Source organism: Bipolaris sorokiniana (genome assembly GCF_000338995.1).
Source record: "Bipolaris sorokiniana ND90Pr unplaced genomic scaffold COCSAscaffold_4, whole genome shotgun sequence".
NCBI classification, from domain to species: domain Eukaryota; kingdom Fungi; phylum Ascomycota; class Dothideomycetes; order Pleosporales; family Pleosporaceae; genus Bipolaris; species Bipolaris sorokiniana.
In genome coordinates, this window is record NW_006911898.1 from 1,358,592 (window position 1) to 1,386,272 (window position 27,681).

At 51.9% G+C, this 27,681-nt stretch overlaps 11 protein-coding genes and 1 non-coding gene across 12 annotated transcripts; 6 read left to right on the forward strand and 6 right to left on the reverse strand.

Moving 5' to 3' along the window:
• Positions 1 to 846: 846 nt before the first annotated feature.
• Positions 847 to 918, forward strand: COCSADRAFT_t28. Its single transcript has one exon. It is a non-coding gene; the product is annotated as a tRNA-Ala (tRNA).
• Positions 919 to 1,394: 476 nt separating this feature from the next.
• COCSADRAFT_63314 (uncharacterized protein) lies at positions 1,395 to 1,619 on the reverse strand (the record flags this gene model as incomplete). Its single annotated transcript, XM_007699456.1, has 1 exon — positions 1,395 to 1,619. A coding segment is annotated over one exon (225 nt), but the record flags the coding sequence as incomplete, so codon positions are not given.
• An 853-nt stretch (positions 1,620 to 2,472) lies between these two features.
• Positions 2,473 to 3,631, reverse strand: COCSADRAFT_353881 (uncharacterized protein; the record flags this gene model as incomplete). Its single annotated transcript, XM_007699815.1, has 2 exons — positions 2,473 to 2,773; positions 2,810 to 3,631. Coding segments are annotated over 2 exons (897 nt in total), but the record flags the coding sequence as incomplete, so codon positions are not given.
• Positions 3,632 to 4,397: 766 nt separating this feature from the next.
• Positions 4,398 to 8,217, reverse strand: COCSADRAFT_197962 (uncharacterized protein). Its single transcript, XM_007699816.1, has 2 exons — positions 8,104 to 8,217; positions 4,398 to 8,041 (listed from the first exon to the last, which is right to left on the reverse strand). Exon 2 carries the CDS (start codon positions 7,962 to 7,964, stop codon positions 4,647 to 4,649), a length of 3,318 nt encoding a protein of 1,105 aa, XP_007698006.1. The 5' UTR covers positions 7,965 to 8,041; positions 8,104 to 8,217; the 3' UTR covers positions 4,398 to 4,646.
• An 815-nt stretch (positions 8,218 to 9,032) lies between these two features.
• COCSADRAFT_35048 (uncharacterized protein) lies at positions 9,033 to 11,294 on the reverse strand. The gene has a single exon (XM_007699375.1). It carries the CDS (start codon positions 11,018 to 11,020, stop codon positions 9,269 to 9,271), a length of 1,752 nt encoding a protein of 583 aa, XP_007697565.1. The 5' UTR covers positions 11,021 to 11,294; the 3' UTR covers positions 9,033 to 9,268.
• Positions 11,295 to 11,502: 208 nt separating this feature from the next.
• On the forward strand, positions 11,503 to 13,531 carry COCSADRAFT_35049 (uncharacterized protein). Its single transcript, XM_007699376.1, has 2 exons — positions 11,503 to 11,881; positions 11,936 to 13,531. Exons 1-2 carry the CDS (start codon positions 11,688 to 11,690, stop codon positions 13,440 to 13,442), a joined length of 1,701 nt encoding a protein of 566 aa, XP_007697566.1. The 5' UTR covers positions 11,503 to 11,687; the 3' UTR covers positions 13,443 to 13,531.
• A 95-nt stretch (positions 13,532 to 13,626) lies between these two features.
• On the forward strand, positions 13,627 to 13,887 carry COCSADRAFT_299301 (uncharacterized protein). The gene has a single exon (XM_007699817.1). It carries the CDS (start codon positions 13,682 to 13,684, stop codon positions 13,838 to 13,840), a length of 159 nt encoding a protein of 52 aa, XP_007698007.1. The 5' UTR covers positions 13,627 to 13,681; the 3' UTR covers positions 13,841 to 13,887.
• A 137-nt stretch (positions 13,888 to 14,024) lies between these two features.
• COCSADRAFT_138253 (uncharacterized protein) lies at positions 14,025 to 17,037 on the forward strand. The gene is made up of 4 exons (XM_007699818.1): positions 14,025 to 14,615; positions 14,677 to 15,096; positions 15,144 to 15,926; positions 15,974 to 17,037. Exons 1-4 carry the CDS (start codon positions 14,316 to 14,318, stop codon positions 16,937 to 16,939), a joined length of 2,469 nt encoding a protein of 822 aa, XP_007698008.1. The 5' UTR covers positions 14,025 to 14,315; the 3' UTR covers positions 16,940 to 17,037.
• Positions 17,038 to 17,082: 45 nt separating this feature from the next.
• Positions 17,083 to 19,889, reverse strand: COCSADRAFT_113063 (uncharacterized protein). Its single transcript, XM_007699819.1, has 3 exons — positions 19,572 to 19,889; positions 19,109 to 19,518; positions 17,083 to 19,055 (listed from the first exon to the last, which is right to left on the reverse strand). Exons 1-3 carry the CDS (start codon positions 19,780 to 19,782, stop codon positions 17,382 to 17,384), a joined length of 2,295 nt encoding a protein of 764 aa, XP_007698009.1. The 5' UTR covers positions 19,783 to 19,889; the 3' UTR covers positions 17,083 to 17,381.
• Positions 19,890 to 20,713: 824 nt separating this feature from the next.
• COCSADRAFT_299313 (uncharacterized protein) lies at positions 20,714 to 22,605 on the forward strand. Its single transcript, XM_007699820.1, has 2 exons — positions 20,714 to 20,944; positions 20,999 to 22,605. Exons 1-2 carry the CDS (start codon positions 20,856 to 20,858, stop codon positions 22,467 to 22,469), a joined length of 1,560 nt encoding a protein of 519 aa, XP_007698010.1. The 5' UTR covers positions 20,714 to 20,855; the 3' UTR covers positions 22,470 to 22,605.
• Positions 22,606 to 24,536, reverse strand: COCSADRAFT_353885 (uncharacterized protein; the record flags this gene model as incomplete). Its single annotated transcript, XM_007699821.1, has 3 exons — positions 22,606 to 24,291; positions 24,341 to 24,395; positions 24,448 to 24,536. The coding sequence occupies 3 exons, from the start codon at positions 24,534 to 24,536 to the stop codon at positions 22,741 to 22,743; spliced, it is 1,695 nt and encodes a 564-aa protein (XP_007698011.1). The 3' UTR covers positions 22,606 to 22,740.
• A 458-nt stretch (positions 24,537 to 24,994) lies between these two features.
• COCSADRAFT_84346 (uncharacterized protein) lies at positions 24,995 to 27,668 on the forward strand (the record flags this gene model as incomplete). Its single annotated transcript, XM_007699822.1, has 3 exons — positions 24,995 to 25,097; positions 25,147 to 27,374; positions 27,423 to 27,668. 3 exons carry the CDS (start codon positions 24,995 to 24,997, stop codon positions 27,666 to 27,668), a joined length of 2,577 nt encoding a protein of 858 aa, XP_007698012.1.
• Positions 27,669 to 27,681: the final 13 nt, after the last annotated feature.

The window sequence follows — 27,681 nt, forward strand, 5'->3', positions numbered from 1 at the left end:
ACCAAAAATCTGTTCTTTTTAACTGCGATGGAATGTTCTATTGACACCAAGGGTTTAAAATCTTCTTTGTCCGTTTGGGTCAAGCTTACGACATAAATCTTGTAGATTGACAAATATCCCAACTAGTTTTCTTCATACTTGTTTACCATAGATTCAATACGGCTTAATTTACAGTGCGTGCATGAGTGAATTTATTTGCTAGTTTCGCGCTAGGTAACGAGAGACGTTGCGTTGATGTTTTGATATGGTGTCTGGTCAAGATGCACCTCATCATCTACATGGCGAGGCAGTCTGCTTGAAAAGAAACCCCACAAATCCTGTGAATAGAAGCCTTCTAACGCTGTCATCAAAATTGAAGTAATTACATGCATTTGCGCTAAAATTCAGCAGTATCGTGCGAGAGACCACGAGCGCCTGATACAGTGGGCGACAATGATCCAGGCAAGACTTGGGCTTCGAGCAAGTGGCATGTTGTCGCTACAACGGCACCTTGTCTTAACTAACACACCCAACCAACTTTTCAGCTAATACAGCTTTTCCTGCAAAGATAAATGATGCAGCTTCCATCGCATATGGTCCCGCGACCGACCAGACTCCGCAAAGCTCAAACTAACCGAGCCGCAAAATCCACATCCAACCAGAATTTCCTGCCACTGCCCAACGCTAATTTTAACGCAACATGAAGTTTCGCACCCAGCGGGTCCAGAGCGCAACCGGCCCACTCACCAAATTCTGTCTCAGCCGACTTAACGTCGCCCGTCATTTTCCCAGAACATTGTTATCAAGAATATAAAAAAACAAATCCTTTAATCTTCCATCAAATCAGCTTCAATAAAAGCAACGATCGGGCTTGTGGTTTAGTGGTATAATACTCCCTTAGCATGGGAGTGGTCCGGGGTTCGATTCCCCGCGAGTCCATCTTTTTTTTGCTGATGTTTTGTCCGTCGATGTCTAGTGGAATTGCGGTAGCGGGATGGAATGTCTTTTTGAGCCTCTGAAGGGCCAGTGTTGGTGTAGGAATTGTTCATACCCACAAGAAATTTTTGGGCGGGAGTTGATGATGGATTGTGTTTTTTAGAGTCAGCAATGGATCATAGCAGGAATAATGAAAGATGGTGTGATTGATACATAGCATGAAAAATGGGCATAATCATTAATCATGCTCTATTTCTTCATACCCAAATCTATCGATACGAAGAAGTCGACGACACACTACCCCCCCCCCCCTTATCACGCCTCCTACACCCCTCACAGCGACATTCCATCTCACTCACCGCCTCAGCTCTCCTTACTCTAAACCTCGCCAAGCGCCTTGTAAACACGCCCGAAGCGCCCAGGCCCAACTCCACCGTCTTACCCTCCGTCACCAGCCCTGCAGAATCAGAAGCGTACTCCCCCTCGACGATTCCGATCGTTGCATCTGTCATATCCTGACGCTGGATATCAGACGCATATACGGCGCCTGGCCCCGGAAAAATACCGCGGTCGAGACTAGATGTGATGCGAGCGATGGATAGGGCGTCGAGGTGCGAGGTCCAGGTGGGGACTTTGTAGATGTAGTATGCAAGGTATGCGAGGCCGAGGAGCTGGAGGAGGAGTAGGATGGAGACGAGAGTTACGCCAATGAGCGAGATGCTGGGGGCGGGGATGAAAGTTCCTGGGGAGGAGTGGAGGGGGCGGCCGGTTGTGCCGGAGGGTTTGAGGGAGGTTTGGGTTAGGAGGGCGCGGTTGGCATGGAAGCTTTTTGGGGGTTGGAAGGGGTTGCGGGGAGGGGAAGGAGGGGGAGGATGTGCATGTTTGCGGAGAGGTAGCGTTCTGTGGCTGTTATGTCTGAGAAGAGGATGGTTGTGAAGTTTTGCATTATTTGGAGGAGCCGCTCGGTGTCGTCTGCTTGGGAGGAGCATGCGGCGGTGTAGTCGCGGTAGCTACGGAATGTGGAGAAGGGGAGGCGGTTGAGGCGACAGATTTAGTCGAGGAGGAGAGGCGCGGTGTTGTTTGTAGATGCGTTGGCGGCTGCGAAGAGGGAGTTTTCGCCAAATAGTGCGATGACTGAGGTCATTAGTGGGCCGGACATTGTCGTGTTTGTGTCTTTGAAGGTAGGGCCAACGGGCCAGCTTGATCGTGTGGATTCGGGTGTTGGCCTTGAGCACAGTCAGTTAGCAGACACCCATGCCATGTATGTATGCTAGATTTCTTACCCGCCCGGAATATCCGTCAATTTATCCTCTTCTGACGGTCGGCGCCACCGTCCCTCGAAACTACTCAGTACTTCACCATTTTTATCTACTTCCACCCTGTTGCCATCTCTCCAGAGATCCGGAAGGTAGTCGTTGTACTGTGCTCTATCTGCGAACGGGTCTGGCTCAACCCAGCGCTCCAATAGTGGACCGTATACGTAGTTGTTACGGTAGTTGCCGAGCTCGAAATAGCCTCGCGTGGTCTTGACAGTGCAGTGTTGCGTATAGCTAACTGGTGCATCATTCTTATCCGTTGTATTGACATCCACAAATATGTCTTCAACAGTGTCCTGCCTGCTGCGAGAAAGCTGCGACGGAAACTTCCCACGCTGACCTGGGACGCAGATATTTGCTCTCAATTGACCAGAGGAAGTGAAACCGGAAGGAAAGGGATTTCCACCCGTGCAAGTTGCGGGAAACGAAGATTGCTCAATCTCAGTACATCGAATTGTCGAGTTAAATCACATTGCGCGGTGTCGGAGAATACCGGTCGTTGTACCGTTAGGAAAAGCAGCAACGAAGAAATCCAGACCCGGCTGTGCCCAAGGACCTAATTGCTTCAACTGAGGCACATCCCGCAGTTCAAAAGGAGTCGCATCCTGTAGATCCGGCCAAAGATTCGTAGGAAGCCCACTAAAGGAGAGAGAAGCCAGTGAATTCTCAAGTTGTTGCACAACTACACCCTCAGGTATCGTGGACATGTCGTCTGGCTCTGGATCCACCCCCAAGAGTGTATATCTTCCTCCACGAAAAGCCCCATTCTGTGAACCCACAAGGTTGTCTTCCATGGTAATGACCAAGATTTGCCCTGTAGATACGAAACCCTCTCGGATAGGTTGCTGGATACCGCGGATTAAAAGGAACAACGCAGCGAGCCAAAGGAACACACTACCGGGCCCGGTCCGTCGGTCTTGGTCTCCATTTGCTGTTCTGTTACTCTTCCATGGTGGCCAGGCTTCGCAGAGGATGTTGATATTCGACCATCCGCGGTCTGCTAGCGCAAAAACCTGGGATACGCTGACCGTTTGGTTCTTCCGTCGCCTTTGCGTGTAGACGACTGCGGCTTGAACAATCAATGCCGAGATGAGGGGGATCGTGGCAATACTGGCGAAAGAGCTGAGTACTGCGATGGCATTTGCAATGCGTCGTTGTGTTGAGATGTTGCTTTCTGTGAATTCGGTTTGGATGTACGACGGTAGGTCCATCGGGTAGTAGGCGAGTACGCACGTTAGTACCCATGGCACAACAAGTATAGGAATATAGAATGCGATGATCCCCATCGCACGGTGTCTGTAGCGTAGTATTGGTGTATCTTGGGCGCGCGTTTTAGGAGAGGTGCGTGGTTTAGGAGGGCCGCCGATTCTTCTCGGTATTAATGTATGCTGCGATTCGGTTTGCTCGTCAACCACACGTGGTGCTTTTTCTTCTCCATTGTAGGAGTGTGACATGCCGAAAACTGATATCCCAAAGAATCAAGGGAAATCTAGACACAATTAAAGCCAACTTTCTGATCGCCGACCAGAGATGCCAAGTTCATTCCACAATGGCTACGTCTCCTTTCAAGAGGCCGGAGTTGTTGCTCTGAGGGCCTGAATAACGCCGTCCCCACACCATTGACATTCGAGGGTACCGCAAGCAAGCAAGTAACACATCTGATGCCTATCCGCAAGCACCTTTGACCTCTAAATCTTTGAGACATGGTTGAAGATGTCAAGATACAGGCTGGAATTTGCTCCAACACTCTTAACGTGCAAAACAACTCAATTCGGCTTCGAACCTTTATGACTTGGCACAACGGCGGTGCAGATAACGGCTTTCTAGAGATCTGCATCCAAAAGACTTAGTGTTGTACACAGGGTCTAGCCACACCGATTTCGGCTGCGGCCGTTAGAGCTCGGGCGGTACACGGTGCTTTTGTGTAGTTATTATTGTAGATGTCTTCCTTGGCAGATCACCTTAGACCCTTCAAGGTCCACGGACCAGTTGGATTACGGGAGGACGTGTGCACGCCAAACGGGGGAATTTTGTGACCTGGGGTATGCTGGTCACCGCGCAAGGCAGACTGGTTCGAGTCAGTGTATCCTTCACATACCCACTTTTAAGCCACGCTTCTTGACTTCGCTATGATCACTCTCGTACTAACTCAGGATAGTGGAATGAGTACAAAGTAAATCTATTTAGCTCAACCACCATAAAGAGGGAAAAGAAACTTTCGTGGCTAAACATACACTATATTTTACCTGCCGCCAGATCTTCAGTGATATACAAACCCTGCTGGGTCGGAAAAGGAAAAGAAAAAAGAGTGCGAGAAAGGAAATTGATTGCTTTGACAAGAATGAAAAAAACGCTAGACCAAAACGTCGAGATAAGTATACATCCTTACTCCGCCAAACAAAAAATAGCCCATATTTAATCTTCAATGATGCTGAGTAGAGAGTCGAATACATCGTCTTCGTCCTCGTCTCCATCATCTTGCTGCCGCTGTGCATGATCCTCGGCATCTTCTTCCGACTGCGCATCGCTGTCGTCGTCATTGTCACTGCCAAAGCCACTGTCGTCCTCTGAGAAACTTGCGCCCTCCTGAGCACTAACGGCGGCGCCGGCAACGGAGCTCGTAACACTCTCACCATCAGTGACACCGTGCCAGCTCTGCTCGCCGTCATCGTCATTATACGCGTTGTCATCATCGTCTGGCTCCGTGTCACCACCGTTGTTGTAGGCACTGTAGCCAGGACCGCCCATAAAAGGCCCCGAGTGAGGGGTCGCATAAGCAAATGGAGTTGATTTACCAGTCATAGCAACAGAGCGTTGACTTGGCCTACTTGCGATGTCGGAGTAGGATCGTGGCAATGGAGGTTGCGAAGAGTAAAACGGTGAAGGCGGTTCACGCGAACGCCGAGGGGTTGCAGTCCATATTGGAACTTGGGGCTCTTCTCGAGCATCATCTTGTGGTCTTGGTGATGCGGACTCTGTTACGCGACGTCTCTTAAGCCTCGACATCAGACTGGGTGTGCGCGATACCGTTTGTGGAGCAGACGACTGCTTTATTGGAGACCCATTGTAGCGACGCTTGGCCGAGCTAGGAGGAAATGTATCCATGGCCGAAGCAGACACTGTGCGATTGCAATGGGATGATGGGCGTCTCAGATGATTTTCGCTCAATGGAGAGATTGGATGTGTCTGTTTTTTCAAGATGGAGCTTGGTGTGATTGATCGTCGCCATTGTCGGCCTGCAGGTCGCATAGACAATTGGACAGATTGGTTGCTACCGAATGAAGAATGCATACTAGCAGGTGGGGCATCGTACGCTTCGACAAACTGCCAGCATGCTTCCTTGGCATCTGCTTCAGGGACGTGTGGTTGGCAGTCTTCATCATTGCCATCCATTTGCGAATTCTTTTCGGGTTGATAGCGAGGCAATTGTCGAAGTTCTGGCCATGACTGTTCCATGACAACAAACTCGTTTCGATCAACCTGCTGGGTATAGGCTTCACGATGAGTAATATATAGCCTCTTCTTTCCTCCAGATACTCGCATCATGACACCAGATGCAAGGAACTGAGCTGTCCAGAACGCCGAGCTTGACATTTCGGCGGGTGTGAGGAAACGAAGTCGTGATTCCCTCAGCACCTTTCGTAGTGGTATGTACGACGCCCGGAGACCCGGATAAGCAGCAATCATGGGGTTCTCATCGCTGTCATCATACTGTAAATGATCAAACACGTCGCTGAAAGCATTCGACAGCGTTTCCTGTACGTCTTTGGCACTGGCACCCCTCAGTGTAATGTCTCGCACGAAACCACGGCTTTGGAGTCGCTTATAGACTAAGTTGTTGCTTCCACAGGCCTTGGGGAACAGCCAGTCGTCGGTGGATCCCGAGGCCCAGTTAGTAATATCTTGACTGCTCCATCCACTTTCGTGTTGGTTGAGCACATGGTTACTGCCCGGCATCGGAGCACCCGGATAAGGACTTGAGTCTGTGTCTCGCCTACGAATTTCTAGCATCGGCGTGCCCGTGCTAGTCCTGGAGGATCGGGCTTGAGTCCATTCTTCAGAGCTCTGAGTTGTGGTCCTGTCAACGTCATGCATTGGGTCGTCCTGTGAGAACCATATGCCTCGCAAATCAGGCCCCCATGGCAGCAATACTACTTCAATCTCCCAAGGAGCCAGAGAGGTGGGAGGTGCCGCGGCTTCTAGCACATCAAGTCTTTGCTTGATGTGATCGAGTTCCATCTCGGTGTCTTTACGATCCATGGCTGCGAGTATTAGAGCCGATGAAGTTGTCGAGTTGGTAGAGTGATTTGATCCAAAAGACGTGTTGACATTCTTGATATGTCTTCGACTGAAAGAACTGATACTACCGTGGTCATCTAAAGCTTGGTGCATTTTTTCATGCTCGTCCACGCGGTGCTCTACTTCAATAAGTCTGCCTTCGTACATCTCCAAGGTCTGGTTGAGGTCTTCTGGTTGCACATAATTGAAGGAGCCATTCTCTAGCATATCGAGACGGCTGCCCAGATCTCGCATAGTGTTAGCTACGTTGGGTATCGAGTTAAGCAAGTTATGCAACGGAGCGAGATAGGACACCAGCTTTTGGAGCCCTTGTGGAGAAGCTGTTTGTAAGAGATTTTGCAGCTGTTCCTGGGGCACTGAAGGAGATTTTTCCAGCAAAAGCTGAGTGGGCACTGTGGCATCGGTTGGTCGGCCTGGTGAGCTGGCCGCCTGCTGTTGCATGTCTGAAGTCATTCTTGCCAAAGTGTCAATCAGATTCTTTCCTTCTTGTACCGCCCGATCAGCAGCACTCAGGTCTGGGGTAGCTCCTGCACTTGGAGTTGCGACTTCTGTAGTGCTTTGCACGTATTCTTCAGGATTGTATGTGTTTGGGATGGTATCGCCAGGTATATCAAGCTGTATATTGCGATTGAAGGGAAGGACGTGTTCTAGGATAGCGCGCGATGGGCTGTTCGTGTTCGCTCTGGTCAAAGAATAGTCACGCTCATTGCGATTTGTTTGTGGGGTCCCGGCGATGTTGATGTCATCTGGTATAGTCGGTGTAGGCGACTGCTGGCGGTTAACCTGACACATGCTCTCCAAACGCATTGTCGAGAGACCCAGGCCTGTCACTGAGTGATGCGACTGACTCACCCCATGCCTAGTTTCGTTGTTAGCGACTGGACGCTGCTCATGAGATAGCAAGCACACAGAAGGGATTCCGGGGAGACCGCTCGTGCTAGCTTGCGATGGGGTGTCTTGACTTTGTGCTATGCGACCCGGCTCGTGGACTCGTGAAGTGTGTAGGAGATGTCGCTGGCTGTGAGTGGACTGCGAATTGAAGCGCTCAAGGCGCATGGATTGAGACCCGCCAGGCACAGCCAGGCGCAATCCAGCATGCGCATCGCATCGCACCCTGGGCAGAGTCTGGCATTTGCCCTCGCACAGCATGTGAGGTGACGGCAGCGGGACAGAAATTGAAGGCGCACGCCGTTCAGGCGCATGCGACGCCTTCAGATGGAAGCAGGCATGGTGGCCGCAGACACACCAGGTCGAGCGCTCACTCCCCGGACGATGCTCATTGCTCTCGTCGTGCAAGTCGGCGCTGAGCTTGTCCCAAAACTGGTCACATCCGCATGGTCCTAGACTGGCGTCGCGATAATTGCATGGTCCGTTGGGGAGCGGTCGTCTCGAGGGTGCTGGTGGTAGCGTACGTGGGTCTGCGAACCCGGCCATGGATACTGATGTCTACGCATCCCGCAGAGGACGCAATTAGTCTAGAATCGAGCCATACTCGCTGCGACTATGAGAGGCTGTGGTGCGGTTAGCAGCGACTCGAGAAACATTGGGATGGATGGGTGGGAAAAGCGCATACCGAGGGAGTTTGGACGACTTTCTAGAAAATAGGCGAATGAGGAGGGGGACGCGACGCGGGATTTATATATTAATGGCACGGGTGGAGCCGGCAGGGGAGGGTGACGCACCAAAGGTGGTGGGAGCATGTGGAGGGGGAGAGAGGCCGTCGATTACTTTTGGGCCGTGACTCTTTGGTATGCACACATGGACGCACCTAGCAACGGGTAGGGTGGTGGACGGCGCCGCAAACGCTTCCCCGGAGTCTGGATACAGCGCGGGACGGCTCCTGAACACTGAGGCCATGCCTTGATAGGCCCGCAGACGTCTGGGCGACAACACCCTGGCCCTTGAACGTGCATCAAGTCTAATCTCGAGCACAGGCGATGCTGCGAAAAGCAAAAAGACGACTCTGGCCCTGGAATCCAGGCAAAAAAGACCCTCTTCCGCCCACTCCTTCAGCTACGCCTTCTACGCTTCCATTTGTCACGGCGTAGTGGCACCAGCAGCGGCGGCGATATTCGTTCCCACCTTCCAAGTACCATGCGCATATGGATGCGCCTCCAAGTGCGCGCCAGGCAGAAATTATATCCACGGGACTGGTTGTCGTCAGCCATGCATCCTCATGGCACTGCTGCTGCACCTACAGGGCCCGCATTCGGCAACCCGCACCTGGGCTGAGAAAACGATGCATCGCTTTTGCCATGCACGCGTCTTGCGTATCTTGCATGGGGGACGCGCCAACTGACGCGGCTAGTCGTGTGGCCATGTACCTATACAGTAGCATCTTCATGCAACCATGATGATCATGTAACACCCGCAATGCTCCTATACAACTTGCGTGATCCTTTGGGGCAAAAGTGTCTGGTTGAGGTTTAGTTCGATCCGAGAATGGCAGTGACGCGACTTCCCATCGGAGAGCCTTTATAGGTGTATACAGCACTAGTAAGTGTAGACTGGTCATGCCGTAAATAAGAATCTTATATATTCCGACTTTAATACTCAATGTCCAAGTATTTCGGCTGTCTGATTTAAGGAGATGGACGCCTACTAACCGCGGCGGACAAATACTACCATTCTTCTCAGGTCTGGTGGTAAGAGGAGCTCGTGTATAAGAGAAGAAGAAAACCCTAATCAGAGTATGCGATGGACTCAAAGATACCCACATATCTACGCATCCTCATCTTTTACGCCAGCCAGAGACCATTCTCCTCGGGCTTGAACCACTCTCTCAGCAGATCCTCCAAGATGCCATCAGCACCCTGCTTGGCCTCCTCACTACTCTTGCCCTGGCACTCAATGTAAAGCTTAATCTTCGGTTCCGTCCCGCTGCCTCGGACGGTAAAGATGGCCCCATCATCTAGTTCGCAGGTGATCATCTGGGCGGTCGGGTCGATAGGCAGATCAGGCTTGTGATCCTCACTCTTTGAGTCATAGCCTAGTGTCAGATCGCGCCAACGCACAATCCTCCGCGTTCCGATAGTAGCTGGGTATGGGCTGCCAAGTGCGCGGATGGCCGTAAATACTGATGTAGTCACCGACGGTGATGGTGACACGAGGTAGGTGTTGGCGTCTTCGAAATAGCCGAGATACTCGTAGAGTTGCTGCAGCTTGGTATAGGGCGTAAGCCCTTGTGACGACCACTGTGACGCGGCTGTGAGGAAAACTGCTGCAGCACTGATCGAGTCCTTGTCGTGTACAGTTTGTGGGATCATGTAGCCCAGAGCTTCTTCAAAGGCATACGCAACGTCGTAGCCCTTGCTCTCGAGCTGTCGCGCTACATTGCCGAGCCACTTGAACCCAGTCAAGGTCTCTGTGAAGTGGAAGCCTTCCTTTTTGGCGAGCGCAGCAAGCATCCGGGAACTGACTGTGGATGCCAACATGGCAAGCTTCTCTCGCGGCTTCGAGGTGGGATAGCGCTCGAAGAGGTAAGAGCCAAGCAGTATTCCAAGCTGGTTACCCGTGAAGATGTGCCATTTATCACCCACCTTCTCCGCTGCCGCAAGTCGGTCCGCATCAGGGTCGCTAGCGAGAATGAGGCGTGTCGACGACTTTTCTGCAGTTTCGATTGCCAGATCGAGCGCTCCCTTTTCTTCTGGATTGGGAAATTCCACCGTTGGGAAGTCTGGGTCGGGTTGTGCTTGAGCCTCGACAATGCTCATCTGGGAAGTGACTCCAAGAGTTTGAGCACATCGCTGCATTGCGGGAAGTCCCACACCGTGCATGGGGGTATATACGAATTTGAGCTCTGGATCCATCTTGACTTGAGCATGCTCAGGCTGTGCTACATAGAGAATGGCCTTGTGGTATGTGTCCTGCACTAGCCCTAGGCTTCCCTCGACCAAAAGGGAGCTTTCCACCACCGAAGTGTCCCAAGTGACAGGCTTGAGGTTCTCCAAGATAGACTGTGCAATGCCACTATCGTGTGGAGGGATGATCTGGCAACCATTTGACCAGTACACCTTGTAGCCGTTGTCGTTGGCCGGGTTATGGCTTGCAGTAATCATGATACCAGCGGCAGCTTCAAGCTCGCGCACACCAAAAGGAACCATGGGCGTATGACTAGGCTCTTCATACCACCACACCTTGATACCCTTTGCCACGAACGCGGCAGCCGTGAGCTTGGCGAATTTCTCAGAGTTGTGTCGCGCATCCCGACCAATGACCACACCCCTCTTCTTTACATTTTCCTCAGTCTTCAAGAGGTATGCAGCCAGTCCTTGCGAGGCTTGGATGACTGTTAGGGAGTTCATGCAAGCGAAGCCGCCCTGCATTGGTCCTCTGAGCCCAGCAGTACCAAAAGCAATGCGGTGTCGGAGTCTCCTTTCAAGCTCATCGTGGTCGCCGTTGACCAAAAGCTTGTAGATCTCGTCAGTCGTTGTCTCGTCCTCGTCCAGCTCCAGCCACTCGCTCGCCAACTCTTTGATATCCTTGGTCATGTCTGTGGGCTGTCTCTGTTCTGCAGGTGGCGGTTGTGCTATGTGTTTGTCCAGGGGAGTTGAGAAGGGGAGTAGGGGCAAAGGAGCGGTTCTTGTATAGTGTTCGCGGCCTGAACTAATATTGTGGAGTGACCTGGCGTGCAGTCAAGACTTGTCAATCTGGTGACGACGGAGTTGGCCGAAACAAAGCGAACCGCATGCCCAGGTGGGAAAGGGCTGCCCACTGTACATATTTATCTGCCCCCAATCGCATCAAGCTTTGTGGAAATCCCCGACATTCCAGAAGGAACGCCACGACCCTGTTTTCACACTACGCATAGAATGCGTATGTGAATGGCTGGGGTTCCATGGTTGTTTCTAGCCCCAACCATGTGACTACCAGCCAGGCGGGCGTGGAACGTGGGGCAATAGGGACGTGCAAAGCGGCACAGGGTCCGCCGCCACGAGGAGCCGCCTCCCAACTTTATCAGCTCACCGTCTCCTGTTCCACTGCATAGACCCAGCATTGCACCCCCACAAACATGCACTTCTCCTTACGAGCTGCAACGTGATCTGTCTAGCGTTGATTTGGTTCGCCAATTGAGCCCTGCAGAGCGACCGTTCATCTTGCATTGTATCTTTTGCGCGCACTCTCGTTACATCCTACCCCATCGCCCTGCGCCAAATCATGGCCACCCAGACAGACAGGAAATCCAAAGTGCTCAGCCGGCGAGACATCGAGGCTCAGATTGCCAATGGGCGCTCAATTGTCATCGTGGACAATGCAGTCCTGAAGCTCGATGCCTGGCTGCCGTACCATCCAGGCGGTGACAAGGCCATCCGACACATGGTGGGACGCGATGCAACAGATGAAGTCACTCGGTATGTCTCGTTTGATCATATAATACCGATACAGTACTGAACTAGCCGCTTTAGCTTTCACTCCACGCAAACGCTCCAGCTCATGAGCCGCTACCAGATTGGTCGAGTCGAGGGGCGGTGGACCAACTTCCTACCACCGATACAAGGAGGAAAGTTCAGGACACAGGAAGAGCTGGATAAACTCTCCGAAGAAGAGTACGTGACGTCAGCCTTTTCCTCAGATCAAGAGGCTACTAGCTCTTCGTCTTCTGCCGACAACAGCCCGCTGTTTGAACCAGCAGACCGACCCTCCGATCCTCTTCGCAAGCGCAATGGCAACAACATCACCAGAGCCTCCTCGACCTCGAGCATCTCGTCAGCCGGGCTAGACCAAAAGTCTCCAAAAATGTCACTTCTCGACAGACGAACCCAGGAAGAGTTGGACTTGGACAAGGCCAAATACCCGTCAGTCGACTTTGTCACCCAGGACAACATCACACAAAAGTACCGTGAGCTGCAGGTGCGCATCAAGAAAGAAGGGCTGTACGAATGTAATTATGGTGCATATGGCATCGAATGCCTGCGCTATGGCTCCTTCCTGGCCGCATTCCTGTTTCTGCTACATGCGGGCTGGTACATCACTAGTGCCATTCCTCTTGCATGCCTCTGGCATCAACTTACGTTTACAGTCCATGATGCTGGACACATGGGTATCACGCACGATTTTACCACAGACTGTACCATTGCAATGTTCATTGCATCCTTCATGGGTGGCTTGAGCGCTTGCTGGTGGAAGTATAACCACAATGTCCACCATTTCGTCACCAACCACCCTGAACACGACCCAGATATCCAATACATTCCCTTGTTCTCCATTACGCATCGTTTCATGGAAAGTCTCACGACGACCTTTTACGGCTGGGTCATGGAGTATGATGCTTTTGCGAAATTTATGATCCGCATCCAACACTATACATACTACCCGATCATGCTCTTTGCGCGCTTCAACCTTTACAGGCTGTCTTGGATGTATTTGCTCGGTGGAAAGGGTCCCAAGAAAGGCCCTGCGTGGTGGCACCGCTACTTTGAGATTATGGGTATAATGGTCTTCTGGGCATGGTACGGCTATGGAGTCGTGTATAAGTCGGTACCAGACAACTGGAGCCGCTTCTGGTTTGTGCTCATCACCCATGCTTTGACCTCGCCGCTCCACGTACAGATCACATTATCTCACTTCGCAATGAGTACTGCAGATATGGGGGTTCACGAGTCTTTTGCCCAGAAGATGCTGCGAACGACCATGGACGTTGACTGTCCGCAGTGGCTAGACTTCTTCCATGGAGGTCTCCAGTTCCAGGCTATCCACCACTTGTACCCTCGCATTCCCCGGCACAACCTGAGGAAGACGCAGAAGCTAGTGCAAGAGTTTTGCAACGAGGTGGATATACCATATGCGCTCTATGGCTTCGTAGATGGCAACAAGATGGTCATTGGGAGGCTGGCAGATGTGGCCAGGCAAGCAGCTATTCTCGCAGAGTGCCAGCGGAAAATTACTGCCGAGGGTGATTATGGACTGCACTGATCATATAGTTGCAACCATGTGTTTTCAATTAGCTACTAGGATCTGCTAGACCTCAATGTTACTGCATGACCTGTCTTTGGCAAAATAAACTGGATGACCTCCATCTTGCCAGTGTTGCTCCACCATCTTGACGTCGAGACTAACACCACTAACTTTTCCTGCCGAGGTCATGCCAATTGCAGATGCCTGCCTAAATCGCTCCCCGTCCGGATGAAGAGCCGAGCCTAAAACAAGATTGCATGCTAGGTGGAGGCTGTCACCCAACATGTCCGTCGCATTCCGCCGTCGAGACATACTGCATACCTCGGGCGGTGCCTGAGTTTGTAGATCACACCACCAAGACCGTTCACGCTATTCAAATCCAACCAAAGATCCTGCACTTCATATATATGACCTGATGATTTCTAAGAAGCGCCAAATGTTCAATGCCACGAAGAACGCGTTGCTACTAGCGTGTTTTTGTACCAACCCCACTTTGTGGTGGGCACATTAAGCCATGACGTAGCTATGGCAGACAACATGAGCTCGTATACGCCAAAAAGGAATTTGTCGCTATGATGAGATGCATATGCAGCACTCGAACCAATCACATACTTTTAATGGGCCAGGACAACGTCTCCGGCCTTGCCGCTGGCTAGTTCTTACCCTTACATATCCGATTGTTTAAAGCACTCTCTACCCTCTGCTTCATTTGTGCCTTTACCTTGCTTCCTAGTTACCAACTAATATATTTTGCAACTCAAAATTCTTCTGCTGGTTTCTCCTCAGACCCAGTTCGCTTTCTGAGGATAACTGCTCATTGTCGAATCGGATTACATACAAAGACGTCATTTGAATCGGAAAGCGACGCCGCTTTCCTCTAAGCAAATCATCATGGATGCCATGGTAGCCAAAGCCCCGGCAGATCCCGAGACTGTCGCTGAAGATGTCGAACACCTCAGTCTATCTCCATTTGGTCCCGCGAGAGCTTCAATCACTGAGCATCCTCTCAGCAGCGATGAGGTACAGAAGATGACGGACTATTTCCATGCCTCACTCTACATGTGTCTGGGCATGATTTACCTCCGGAGAAACCCTCTTCTCAGTGAGCCACTCACACTCGACCATATCAAGCGACGATTGTTGGGACATTGGGGCTCGGATGCTGGACAGAGTTTCACATATATCCATATGGTATGACTGCACGTATGCCGGGATAGTAAGACTCATTTACTAATCAGATTACTCAAAACAGAACCGTCTCATCAAGAAATATGACTTGGACGCCATCTTCATTTCTGGTCCTGGTCATGGCGCTCCGGCCGTCTTATCAAACAGCTACCTTGAAGGAGTCTACTCTGAAGTGTATCCTCAAAAGGGCGAGAATGAGGAGGGTTTGCGGCGTTTCTTCAAATACTTCTCTTTCCCAGGCGGAATTGGATCCCATGCTACGCCCGAGACGCCCGGTAGTTTGCACGAAGGTGGCGAGCTTGGCTACTCCATCTCCCATGCTTTTGGTGCAGTATTCGACCACCCGGATTTGATTGCTCTTACAATGGTCGGAGATGGCGAGTCTGAGACTGGCCCTCTGGCTACAAGCTGGCACTCGACAAAGTTCCTTAACCCAATCACGGACGGCGCTGTTTTGCCCATACTACATTTGAATGGCTACAAGGTACATTTGTGAATGCATGTGCGAAACGACTGACTAACTCATTACAGATCAACAATCCCACTGTCCTTGCTCGTATCAGCCACAAGGAACTTGAATCACTGTTTATCGGCTACGGATGGACTCCTTATTTTGTTGAGGGCAGTGACATCCCCTCTATGCACCAGGCCATGGCAGCCACCATGGAACGCTGTGTAAACAAGATCCGTGAGTACCAAAAACAGGCAAGGGACTCTGGCAAAGCCTTCAGACCTCGTTGGCCGATGATTGTACTCCGCACGCCCAAGGGATGGACTGGCCCCAGCAAGGTTGACGGTGACCATTTCTTGGAAGGCTTCTGGCGCTCGCACCAAGTCCCTCTCACAAACGTGTTGAAGGACAAGTCTCAACTCAAGTTGCTCGAGGAATGGATGCGTAGTTACGAGCCTGACAAGCACTTCGACAAGGACGGCAAGCTTATCCCTGAGCTCAGGGAGTTGGCGCCAACCGGAAACAGGAGGATGAGTGCCAACCCTGTTGCGAATGGTGGCGCAGTCCGCAACAAGCTTCATATGCCTGATTTCCGCGAATACTCTGTCGAAGTTACAAAGGGTGGTGTTGCCAAGGTGGGCAGTATGAGCAACTTTGCAAACTTCCTCCGTGACGTGATCAAACTGAATCCAAAGGACTTTCGCCTTTTTGGCCCTGATGAGACACAGTCTAACAAGCTTGGCAATGTGTATGAAGCAGGACAGAAAGTGTGGATGGGCGAGTACCTCGATATGGACAAGGATGGTGGTAACTTGGCCCATGAAGGCCGGGTAATGGAGATGCTATCTGAGCACACTGTAGAGGTAAGGCAGCCACTCGATATTAGAAACAACTTACTAATGGTATTCAGGGCTGGCTCGAAGGTTATGTTCTCTCTGGAAGACATGGTTTGCTCAACAGTTACGAGCCCTTCATTCACATCATCGACTCCATGGTCAACCAGCACTGCAAGTGGATTGAAAAGTGTCTCGAGGTTGAATGGAGGCAAAAGGTTGCATCGCTTAACATTCTCCTCACATCAACCGTCTGGCGTCAAGACCACAACGGATTTACCCATCAAGACCCCGGTTTCCTAGACGTAGTAGCGAACAAGAGCCCTGAAGTTGTCCGCATCTACCTCCCCCCAGACGCCAACTGCCTCCTCTCAACAATGGACCACTGCCTCCGCAGCGAAAACTATGTCAACGTCGTCGTCGCTGACAAGCAAGAGCACCTGCAATACCTCACCATGGACCAAGCCATCGCCCACTGCACAAAAGGCGTCGGCATTTGGGAATGGGCCAGCAATGACAAAGGCGAAGAACCAGACATCGTCATGGCCTCCTGCGGCGACGTCTCAACCCACGAATCCCTCGCCGCCACCGCCCTCCTCCGTACTCACCTTCCCGACCTCAAAATCCGCTTCGTCAACGTCGTCGACCTCTTCAAACTCATCGACGACTCTCAGCATCCCCACGGCCTCAAAGCTCACGAGTACAAGGCCATCTTCACAGACAATGTCCCTTGCATCTTCAACTTCCATTCGTACCCTTGGCTCGTCCACCGTCTTACCTATGGCCGCAAAGGTCAGCAGAACTTGCTTGTGCGTGGGTACAGGGAGAAGGGAAATATCGATACGCCGCTTGAGCTTGCGATTCGCAATGGGACGGATCGCTATAGCTTGGCAATTGATGCGCTAGATAACATTCCTAGCTTAGGAAATAGGGGGGCGGCAACTCGGGAGAAGCTGCTGGATGAGCAGATCAAGGCGAAGAATTATGCGTTCCACGAGGGGGTGGATCCGAAGGAGACGGAGGAGTGGATTTGGCCTTTTTAGATGGGGGAGTAATGTGTGGTGTTTCTTGCTTGTACCTTAATGACTCAATTTCTAATTGATCCTATGAATCGTGTTGTGCGTACACTACTCTGACACCCCGTGGAACGAAAGAAGAAGAGAGGATTGATCCAGCACAAAGGTATGATCAGTAAAACGATTTGATTATCAGACCTCTACACGAGGTACACATCTATCTATGCAAAAAAAGGGGGCAGATCTACGCTGCCATACCCAAAAACCCAAACACCACTACAAATGCAACTTACTAGTGGGAACCCTTTTTGATGGCCAAACAAGCCACTGTAGTAGAAAAAAAAAGGAACGCCAGGGCACCATGCTATGGAGCGAATTAAAAAAAAAGGATGAGTAGCAAGAAAATGCAAGCTCTCAAAAGATGGCAACAAACAAACGACGAAGCAAGAATACTTACCCACAAGACACTCTAAAAGTCATACCCAGCATCAAGCTTCAATCCAAGTCTCATATTATCCACCGTCTTACCACCAACACCCTTGAGCATAGCCAACGACTCGAGATCCAAGATTTCAGCGTCATCCATTTCAACAAGGCAATTCACGATGTTATCCGCTTTCTTTGAGCCTACGCCCTTTAGTCCCTTGATCTGGTTTACGTCGCGAGAGTTGATAATCTTGAGGAGGTGGGACGTCCGGGGTGTGTGGATGACAGGGAGTTTGGAGCGGGGAGCGGAATCAGTCGAGGCAGAAGCAGAAGTGGAAGCAGAGGTGACGGTGTCACGGAAGACGGGGAGTTTCCTAGTGGTCGTCTTGGGCTTGCGGGCTGGGGCTTTGGTTTTGTACTGGAAGCTGTCGTCGGAGGCGTCGGAGTCTGAGTCGTGGTCGGAGGGTGGGGCAGGGGCGAATTCTTCGTCGTCTTGGTCTTCTTCGGGTTCATCGCGGTAGACCATTTTTGGCTTGGGGATTGACTTTCCTGCTTTCAGGGGGGCCATGAGGTTTGAGACGCGGGCGGGGGATGGATGGGAGGGTAGGCTGATGGGCATGGAGGCGTGCCTTTGAGTCTCTTCCCTCTTTGCGCGAATCTTCTCTTCCAGCTTCTTCATCTTGGCTTCTAGCTTGGTGTTGTCTGGGAAGTAAGGTTGTGCAAGATGGTACATTCTCAGTGCACTTGCATCCTCACCGCGGATGTGGTGTTGCTTCGCCATCAACAAGAACTGCAAGCCTTGTGACTTTCCATCCTCCTCTTTGACTTCGAGACGTTGCTCAAGTTCGTCCAACCGTTTCTGCAATTCGGCTGATAGCGCTGGGGCAGAATTGGTAGCGTCTTGCAATGCCTTCTCCGCAAGCCTCTCGTCAACCTTTTGAGCGATGAGAGCTTCGATTGTCTCCTTGGTTAGTGCTAGCTCATTCGGTCGTATCCGCAAAGCATTGTCCGCTGCGCGGAAGGTCTTGGTTGGCCGGGACGCAAATGTGTTGCTGGGCTCAGCTGCACGCTTAGGAGCTTCCGCTCGTCGGATACCCTGATTCTGTGTAGTGTTAGAAACACGAGGAGCAGCCTTTCGGGAATCAGAATACACAGAGAAGGCCTTTGTAGGCTTTTCTCCTTTCTTCTGCTTGTCGGACTCTGCGACTGTGGTGTTGGTAGCAGCTACCAATGATCGGAGCGGTTGGCGTGCCATGGCTGGTCCGCCAACGTTGCTAGTTGTCGCCAAAGGCTTAACTGCGATCTTGTACATTGGGTCATTCTCCACCTCTGCGACTTCAATCTTCTTTGTGCGACTGGCAAAGTTCAACGAACTGATAGTGTCCTGATGATAAGCGCGAGTGGGTGCAAGGTTCAGAATCATGACGGTCAAGCCTTTGTTCTGACCCAGAGACAGGATCCTGGTCATCTTCGACTCGCGGTAGGGTATCCTGCTAGCCTTCTTGTTCATAGCCTCGACACATTGCGCCAGCACGAAGAGTGATTTGTTAATGGCCGAGCTCTCAATCAGGCGCTCCTTGTTGTTTTCTGTCCTGCGGTTGTCTTCTGATCCTGCAAGGTCAATACATGATGCGCGGCTGACGCGAACAGTGTTTCCAGTAGTCTGGGTAATCTTGACACACAGAACCGCGTGAGAACGCGATGAATGCGCATTGAGCTGTAGGACGGTTAGCGGCGCTCTACCCAGACGCGTGCGAGCAGATTGATTACCTTTGTGGCGGATGTGGACCTGTTGAGATTGGCCTGGTCATAGAGTTGTTCAAACTCCTTGAGTGTCGTACATGGCTTCTCAGTCAGGCCCACGACAACTGTCTTTCCGCGATTGTCCCTAATGGGCAGACCCGAGGGCGTTCGCTTCTCTGGTGGCTCGAACAAGTCGTACACGCGATCACAGTAGATCTCAAAGTACTCTAGCGCGACCTCTACCTGGTTGGTTCCGGCCGAGTCCTTTTCGATCTTCTTGCATCGTCGGAATATGGCGCTCAGAAGACGCGGAATGACACCCCTGTCGGCCAGCGACTTGCCTCCGCGCATCGTATGGGTCTTGCCCGTACCCGTGCAGCCATGGGCGAAGATGGACAGATCAAATCCACCGAAGAGGTGCTTTACCGTTGGGGCGACTAGCTAAAGGTCAATGCTGGCCACGGCGCCCTGTTGCTCGATGGATACTCACTTTCAGCATCAAACAGCTGCTGCTGCGTCGCGTCCTGCTCGTAGACGGAGCTGAATTGGAAGCTGAAAGACTCGGCCTCGTTCTTGGGACTCGGTATGCGCACAACGGCCGGGGTGGTCTCGCCCTCGAGCTTCTCGGCCGTGACAATGGTATCCTTATCGAGCTCTTGTTTCAGAAGAGGACGTATCCTCGCGACAACGCGTACGCTCATGGTGGTGGCCCGGCGACGACAATGGTTGGTGAAGGATGACGGAAAACAACAAGCCTAAATCTACAGAGAAGAGAATGCCGGGCCTACCGTTACGTGACGCTGCAGGTCTGCGTTGTTCAAAGGGCCCACTCACGCGCATCGCGTTTCTCGTCTCTCTAGTCGCTTTTGGTCCGTTGCCTCGTCAACCTGTCACCGCCGGGGCGGAAGAACAAGCGGCACGTGCAGTCCGCCCATCACCCAACCCCGTCATCCACTATTCGATCGATCCCATACGACTGTAACTGACAATTGGGTACCGACCATGTCCATGGTCCTCGTCATGATGACTTCGCAAACCACTCCATGCGCCCTGCACGCGGTCTAGCCATGCCGCGACACATTGTCAATGCAAAAAGACCCGCTCACGCTGGCCTTTCCCCCAAGGACATGGGCACCGGCCGCACGACAAGCCAGGCACAGGTACGGTGTCGGATAGCGCCGACGAGCCTCATACCCCAGATGCTATTTGCAGCGGAGCCAGTCGTGTGCATCGAGGGGCCAGACTGTTCCGGCGAAGCGCCTGGCCGTTGTCGCTGTACTATGCCCTGTCGCCGTTTCATTGGTCCAGCGGTGAAACGTCAACCCAGCGCATCAGTGCTCCACAGCCACTCTTTGCATACTTACCGTACTTTCCACTGGGGCTTGACCAACCTCTCTAAATTACTCGCTGCTGCGACAATGCTGGGCCAATACCGCTCTTTGTGCCATTGTCTGGTCAAACCGCGCTCAAACCGTGCTCAAGGCGGCTAATGCAGCTTCAAAACTGCTGGCAACCCAGATGCCGTGATGCCCTCACGATAGCAATCTGAACGTCTAGGTTGTCTTTAGCTGAGACTTGTTGTTTCCTGTTTCCTTCCGTGCTTTATTTCCTTTTCGTTAGTTCTGTCTTGTCGGTCGTTTCATATCACTGTCCACTTTTCCTCAATCTTTTCATCCAGTCTGTCAATCGTTTTAACTAATCTGTTCCCAAGCGCTGGTATCGCACCGTTGGTTTTTCTTTCTTCCTGGTACCCTAATCGTAGCAAGCCTTCAAAATGGCCATATTTTCCAAACTCCTGCTGCTGGCAGCTTGTTCAACATGTGTTGTTGGTGGGCCGGTCCCAAGGAACCACCAGAGGCGCCAGTAAGACACTCGTTTCCAGCCACCCTAGCAAAATCACTCACTAAACAACTCCAGGTTTACTGGATACTTCAACACTTCATCCATAATTCCTTCAACATCTGAAAAGGCCATCGCACAACTAGACACTGCTCTGGTAGTAGAACCTATTCAGCCAACAATATTCACATCGATAGCGCCAGGCATCACGTTTGTGAATCCTGATGGCGAGCCACTGGCGACACAAGATCCAGAAACTGTCTTATCCACATCCTTCATCACACCTACACAAAAACCTACTACAGAAAAGTCATCCAGTGCGATACCCACATCCACCACTACGCCGGGTCTGAAACAAGTACCAGTCGAGAGCAGTCCAACACCCACTCTCTCTTCTAATGCCTTGTCAGCACTGTCAAGCTCTGTCAAAGTTGTTGAAAACAGTACAGCTAGCATTACTAGTCGTGAATACCCCAAATTCACATACTCGCCCATAGAGCAAGCGTCTTCGGCTTCCCTAGCCTCAATCACTCCTCCTAGCGAAGCACCAGCGCCTACCTCTGGAGGAATGCCTGGTTTTCAACATCCTGGATCAGCAGCTCCAAGCCAACCATCCTCGAACAGTAGTTCTAGCCCGACTACTGTTGCGTCATCCGTAGCAGTATCTAGTGTTTCTAGTGGTTCACCTGTAGTATCGTCCTCGAGATCTGCAGGTGACTTGGCGGACGTGACATCACGTATCATGGTCACATCACTCACTACTGTATATGTTTCTGCCCCGTCACCCGATGCGGCTATCACCGCACCTGAAGAGCCAGTGTCAGGGTCAGCTACGCCTACTCCGGCTATGACGAGCTGCAGTGAAGATCAGGAGGCAGTGCCACCTGTTGCCAGCTCAGCGGCTCTGGCTGTACCGTCGGAGTCTTTACAAGTTCCACCAGTAGTAATCGTCACGTCGTTCACCACAGTCATGGCCACGCTGGCGCCCAGCGAGGCACCCCAAGTACCAGCCACGTCTGCGGTACCCGAGCCAGTAGTACCCAGCTCCTCAAACGCCTCTTCTGCGTCTGAAGCAACTTCGGCGTCAGCAGCGCCAACACCACCTGCAGCCCCTAGCAGCTCCTCTCCCCCCTCGCCAGAAAGCTCAACATCAGCACAGCCAGCTTCCTCCTCGACACCCCCTGTAGAGCCTCCAGCGCAGCCATCTCCATCCACCACTCCCACTCCGGAACCCTCAGCACAACCATCTACATCCACCACCTCTACCCTGGAACCCTCACAGGAACCATCCCCCCCACCATCTCCATCTTCTCCAGAAGCCCCCGCATCAACACCAGATGCCACACCCACAACCACCCCATCTGCATCATCGCTACTACCGCCACCAGCACCTGAACCGACACCTTCTTCCCCGTCTTCGTCTTCGACAACATCAGAAGGGCCCCTCATCATCACGCCCATTCCACCAAGCCAGATCTTTACCGTAACGGCTACGACGACAGAGAAGGAGACGGTTAAGGAGACCATCACTGTGACGGCTACGGCGTAGTGAGGTAGTAAATATATTTTGTCTGAGAAAAGTAATTGAGGGGAGAGGAAAATGTAGATTGATTTGATACCCCTAGTTTTGCGGAAAGGAGAGTTATTTATTGTATCTATTGAATACTGCATTTTTGTTACAAGTCGCAAGTCGACCATTTCGAATTATTTGATTATTGTAGTTCCAATTTACTTGTTTCAATTGTCCATCGTCCACTCAAGCGTGCAACATTCCAAATCCTCACTGCAATCCTCGCCTTTCCATTCCCACCATCCCAATCTCAATACCCACTCTGCTCCTTCCCACCATCCCCACCTGCCCCTCCATCCTCATTATCGCGGCTCGCCTTCGCACCCCCCGCCGCATCCTCAATCCCCTGTGCATCACCCCTCAGCTTCTCAAAATACGCCTTGACGTCCTCCGCTCCAACCGCCTGACCCGACTCCGCAAACGGCTTTAGGAACGCAGAAACCTTGTCTCTAATATGCGCATACGCCATTGCGCCCTGGATGGCGCGAACACGGTCCATGTTGTTGAAGGCGGCTTCGCCGCGGTCCAGGATACTGCCTGTGCCGACGGATTGCGCACCTTGTTCCCCGTCTTCTGAGACGGGGGGCTCGTAGGTGTCTTCTTCCTCGAGCAGTTGGGTGTGCAGTTTTATCTGCGGGTAGCAGGTGTCGCAGTGGCAGAGGTGGTCGCGGAAGTCAGGTTTGAGGAAGAGGGAGAAGGCGGTTGTCAGGGCGGGTTCGGGTAAGGCGGGCAGAGATGCATGTTTTGGTGCTTCGGGTTTCTTGGGTGGTGTAGGGAGGGTGGGAGGGTCCTCGGGGATACTGGAGAGGGTACCACTTGGGTCTTCAGACTTTTGGCGCTTAGCTGGTGCAGGAGCTGCTAGGTTCGAGGGAGTCTGCTGCTCTTCTTCGTCTTCATCGGATGCTTTGCGTTTCTTGCTGTCATTCTCTGGGGCGGCGACAGTGACCTTCCCTGAGTGTGAAAGCGCAATGGCTTTGTCGTAGTATACTGGTGGCAGGAACCCGGTTGAGCCCGCATATTTCTTGATCCATGGGTTTGCGGCGACGCACTTGTAGCAGAGAAAGTGGTCAAAGTCGTCTTCTTCGGGAAATCCTGGAGGCAGGGGCGGGTCTTCGTCTTCTTCTTCGTCTTCGCCACCAGCTGCTGCAATATCGTTCCCATCGACACCATTACTGTTTGTGACTGCATCGGCAATAGCTGTGTTGTTCAATGGCACCGTCTCTGCCGTATTCCCGTTCGCCTTGTTATCTCCCTCCGCAGCCTTGTCGACGTCCATGGCTTCCTTTGTACTGCTCTTCAATCCAGTTTCGGGCTTTTCAATCATTTTGCTGTACTCCTCTCGAGTGAAGCCAACTAAACACTCGGGATGCCACCAATCCTCACCACAGCCACCCTCGTTGCAGCTTCCAAGCCCAAGGCATTGGAACATTGTGCCCTTCTCTTCATGAGCATCGTATTCTTGACCGCAGCCGCAGAATTTGTTTTGAAAGTTGTGATTGTATTTGTTGGTTTTCGCGGGCTCTTCTCCCGTCACCTCGCCTTTCAGCCCAGTCTTCGCATTGATGCGAAGCGTACAAGGGGTCATATCCGGTATCCTCGTAGTGCCGCAATCGCATATGAAGTTGCGCTTGTTGAATAGTTCAACGAGAGTGTGTTCACCATGGCAGGAAATAGAGCATGAATAGCAGACGCCTGCTGGTGTGTACTGCTGAGCGGACGAGGCGGGCGCGGGATTGCAAGTGAGACATGCATAAAGGCTTTGTCTTAGAGGACCAAGGTCGCGCGTGCAAGTATCGAATTGCTATTAGGCATCAGCAGGTGCGCAGGTGATTTGGTATGTGGTTGCTCACATATGGAAGGGCCTCGCGTGCTTCTGCCTCGAGGCTAAGCTGCTCTTTGATGAAGCTATTCGAACACAATCAGCGACTTGTGCCGTAATCTTCTCACGAAAACATACTCTGCTGCTGTCTGGGAACTTTCGGATGCTTGTGACATGCTGCTAGAGCGTGGCTTGGAAGACATGCTTGTGGACTGCGAATTGGCCATGATCACAGAATATCTCACTGGTGACTGCTTTTCTAGTATGTCCGAATAGGCGCTGGAGAGTTGAGTCTACGCCAAAGCGCTTGAAAAGCCCGAAAGCTGACTTGTTGGGATTGCAAGTTGTGGAGGATCGTGAGGCCTATCGACGGCACAAGATGCGCGTGGCCGCTGATTGGCTACGGTCAAACCACTTTACGCGTGGAAAAGGAAAGCGCGACGCGGTCGTGTTGCTTGATCCTCTCCTACTCCTTTCCCACCTGCAGCCCCGCACTGCTACCCCCAATTACTATACGACAGTCCAGTACTCCATGTGAGGATTGTTAATTGAGTCAACATGAGGTACGCATCCCAAACACGCACGACTCAGACACCGAGCGCCAACCTTTAGCCCCTCTTTACCGCCAATGCCACAATACTAACAAAGACTCAGCTCACCACCACCCCCACCCCTTCGCTCTAACATGTCATCCGCAAATCGAGGCGCTGGGCCTGCCAGCAGAAGCAATAAGCGTGCGAGGGACGATGAAGACCTCCCCTCCTCAGCTGTGCATCCGCCGTCCAGTCGTAAGTTCGGTGCAAACAAAGGACACAACAAACACCTAATAACTCACAGCCATGGCCTCATCCCCTCCCATGCTGCCTAATGACGATGATGCGGATATGCTTGACGAGGATGACATCATCCGCGATGTTGACGACCTAGAAGAGGATGCAGAAGAGGCCGAGGGAATCGATCTGTTTGCCGACGACTTCGAGAATGACTATGCAGCCCGTGAAAACGATGCCTATGAGGGCCAGGGGATAGACGATGAAGGCGAATACGAAGAGCTCAGTCTTGCAGAGAGGCGGAAACTTGATGCAAGCCTGAACGCTCGTGACAGGGAGGCAAGACGCCGTATGCCCGCTGCCTTTTTGCCAGATGACGATGAGCAAGATGGCCTAGCAGGTCTAATGGGACGCCGCCGTGTTCGGAGACACCGCTACGATGAAGAAGACGATATGGATATGACTGACGACATCATGAACGAGGAATTGACGCTTGAAGCGCTCACCGACGTCAAAGCTAATACGTTGACCGATTGGGTTGCCCAACCACAGGTTGCCAGGACGATTGCGCGAGAGTTCAAGTCTTTCTTGACCGAGTACACGGATGAGCATGGCCACTCGGTTTACGGATCCCGCATTCGAACATTGGGTGAGGTCAACGCTGAGTCCCTCGAAGTGTCTTTCGACCATCTGGCAGAGCAGAAGGCCACGCTAGCCTACTGGCTTGCGAACACGCCAACTGAAATGCTCAAGATATTCGACCAGGTTGCTATGGAAGTGACTCTCCTTCACTACCCAGACTACGAACGCATCCACTCTGAGATCCATGTTCGTATCACCGACGTACCTGTACAGTACACTCTCCGCCAGCTTCGTCAGTCACATCTCAACAGCCTTGTCCGTGTCAGCGGAGTAGTTACTCGTCGAAGCGGAGTTTTCCCGCAACTGAAATATGTCAAGTTCGACTGCACCAAATGCGGTGTCACACTTGGACCCTTCCACCAGGACTCCAATGTCGAGGTTAAGATCTCCTTCTGTCAGAACTGCCAATCGCGTGGTCCTTTCACAGTCAACTCTGAGCGTACCGTCTATCGCAACTACCAGAAGCTCACTTTACAAGAGTCCCCTGGAACTGTTCCAGCTGGTCGTCTGCCGCGACACCGCGAGGTTATTCTGCTTTGGGACTTGATTGACTCTGCAAAGCCTGGCGAGGAGATAGAGGTCACAGGTATCTACCGCAACAACTACGATGCCGCTTTGAATAACAAGAACGGGTTCCCTGTCTTTGCTACCATTCTCGAAGCAAACTACATTGTCAAGTCTCACGACCAGCTGGCAGGCTTCCGCTTGACTGAAGATGACGAGAAGGAGATTCGAAGACTGTCCAAAGACCCACGTATTGTCGACAAGATTATCAGCTCCATTGCGCCAAGCATATATGGGCATACTGACATCAAAACCGCTGTGGCGCTCTCACTCTTTGGAGGTGTCAGCAAGGAGGCACCGGGCCGACACTCGATCCGTGGTGATATCAACGTGCTTCTTCTTGGAGATCCCGGTACCGCCAAATCCCAGATCTTGAAGTACGTTGAGAAGACCGCCCATCGTGCAGTCTTCGCAACCGGTCAGGGTGCCTCTGCGGTTGGTCTCACAGCTTCGGTGCGTCGTGATCCTATGACGAGCGAATGGACTTTGGAGGGAGGCGCTCTAGTGCTTGCAGACAAAGGTACATGTCTGATCGATGAGTTTGACAAGATGAACGACCAAGATCGTACTTCTATCCACGAAGCTATGGAGCAGCAGACCATTTCTATCTCGAAGGCTGGTATCGTCACGACACTTCAAGCACGTTGTTCAATTGTAGCCGCTGCCAATCCCATTGGTGGACGCTACAATTCCACAATTCCCTTCTCGCAGAATGTGGAGCTCACAGAACCTATCCTGTCTCGATTTGACATTCTGTGCGTTGTGCGTGACACCGTCGATCCAGCGGAAGACGAGCGCCTTGCCAAGTTCGTGGTGAACTCCCATGGTCGAGCACACCCCCTTGTTAACTCAACGTACGGTTACTCCGACAAGGCCAAGGCGTCACAAAATGGTGATGACCAGATGGAAGTCGACGGAGACGCTCCAGTGAAGGAGGGCGAGATTCCACAGGAGCTTTTGAGGAAGTACATTCTTTATGCTCGGGAGAGGTGCAGGCCCAAGCTCTACCAGATTGAGCAAGATAAGATTGCGCGTCTCTTTGCAGACATGCGTCGAGAGTCCATGGCAACGGGAGCCTACCCAATCACTGTAAGTTGAATGCTTCTAAATTATCATACCATCCACTAATGTCGTCAGGTTCGTCATCTTGAGGCTATATTGCGTATCGCAGAATCCTTCTGCAAGATGCGTTTATCCGACTATTGTTCATCAGTAGATATTGATCGTGCTATTGCTGTTGCGGTCGACTCTTTTGTTGGCTCGCAGAAGGTCAGCGCGAAGAAGGCCTTGGCAAGAGCCTTTGCCAAATACACTCTTAATCGACCTGGTGCCGTCTCAGCTCCAACTCGGGGAGGAAGACAGACGCAAAGAGCAGCAGCATAGACAAGACTGCTGA

Excerpts from the sequence above, each read along its gene's own strand:
- COCSADRAFT_197962 (XM_007699816.1), bottom strand. The coding sequence starts at position 7,964 with ATGGCCGGGTTCGCAGACCCACGTACGCTACCACCAGCACCCTCGAGA.
- COCSADRAFT_35048 (XM_007699375.1), bottom strand. The coding sequence starts at position 11,020 with ATGACCAAGGATATCAAAGAGTTGGCGAGCGAGTGGCTGGAGCTGGAC.
- COCSADRAFT_35049 (XM_007699376.1), top strand. The coding sequence starts at position 11,688 with ATGGCCACCCAGACAGACAGGAAATCCAAAGTGCTCAGCCGGCGAGAC. Across the intron at positions 11,882-11,935 it reads GCAACAGATGAAGTCACTCG|CTTTCACTCCACGCAAACGC; the intron begins GTATGTCTCGTT and ends TAGCCGCTTTAG.
- COCSADRAFT_299301 (XM_007699817.1), top strand. The coding sequence starts at position 13,682 with ATGCTAGGTGGAGGCTGTCACCCAACATGTCCGTCGCATTCCGCCGTC.
- COCSADRAFT_138253 (XM_007699818.1), top strand. The coding sequence starts at position 14,316 with ATGGATGCCATGGTAGCCAAAGCCCCGGCAGATCCCGAGACTGTCGCT. Across the intron at positions 15,097-15,143 it reads TACATTTGAATGGCTACAAG|ATCAACAATCCCACTGTCCT; the intron begins GTACATTTGTGA and ends AACTCATTACAG. Across the intron at positions 15,927-15,973 it reads TATCTGAGCACACTGTAGAG|GGCTGGCTCGAAGGTTATGT; the intron begins GTAAGGCAGCCA and ends AATGGTATTCAG.
- COCSADRAFT_113063 (XM_007699819.1), bottom strand. The coding sequence starts at position 19,782 with ATGAGCGTACGCGTTGTCGCGAGGATACGTCCTCTTCTGAAACAAGAG. Across the intron at positions 19,519-19,571 it reads GCAGCTGTTTGATGCTGAAA|TCGCCCCAACGGTAAAGCAC; the intron begins GTGAGTATCCAT and ends ACCTTTAGCTAG. Across the intron at positions 19,056-19,108 it reads GGTCCACATCCGCCACAAAG|CTCAATGCGCATTCATCGCG; the intron begins GTAATCAATCTG and ends ACCGTCCTACAG.
- COCSADRAFT_299313 (XM_007699820.1), top strand. The coding sequence starts at position 20,856 with ATGGCCATATTTTCCAAACTCCTGCTGCTGGCAGCTTGTTCAACATGT. Across the intron at positions 20,945-20,998 it reads AGGAACCACCAGAGGCGCCA|GTTTACTGGATACTTCAACA; the intron begins GTAAGACACTCG and ends AAACAACTCCAG.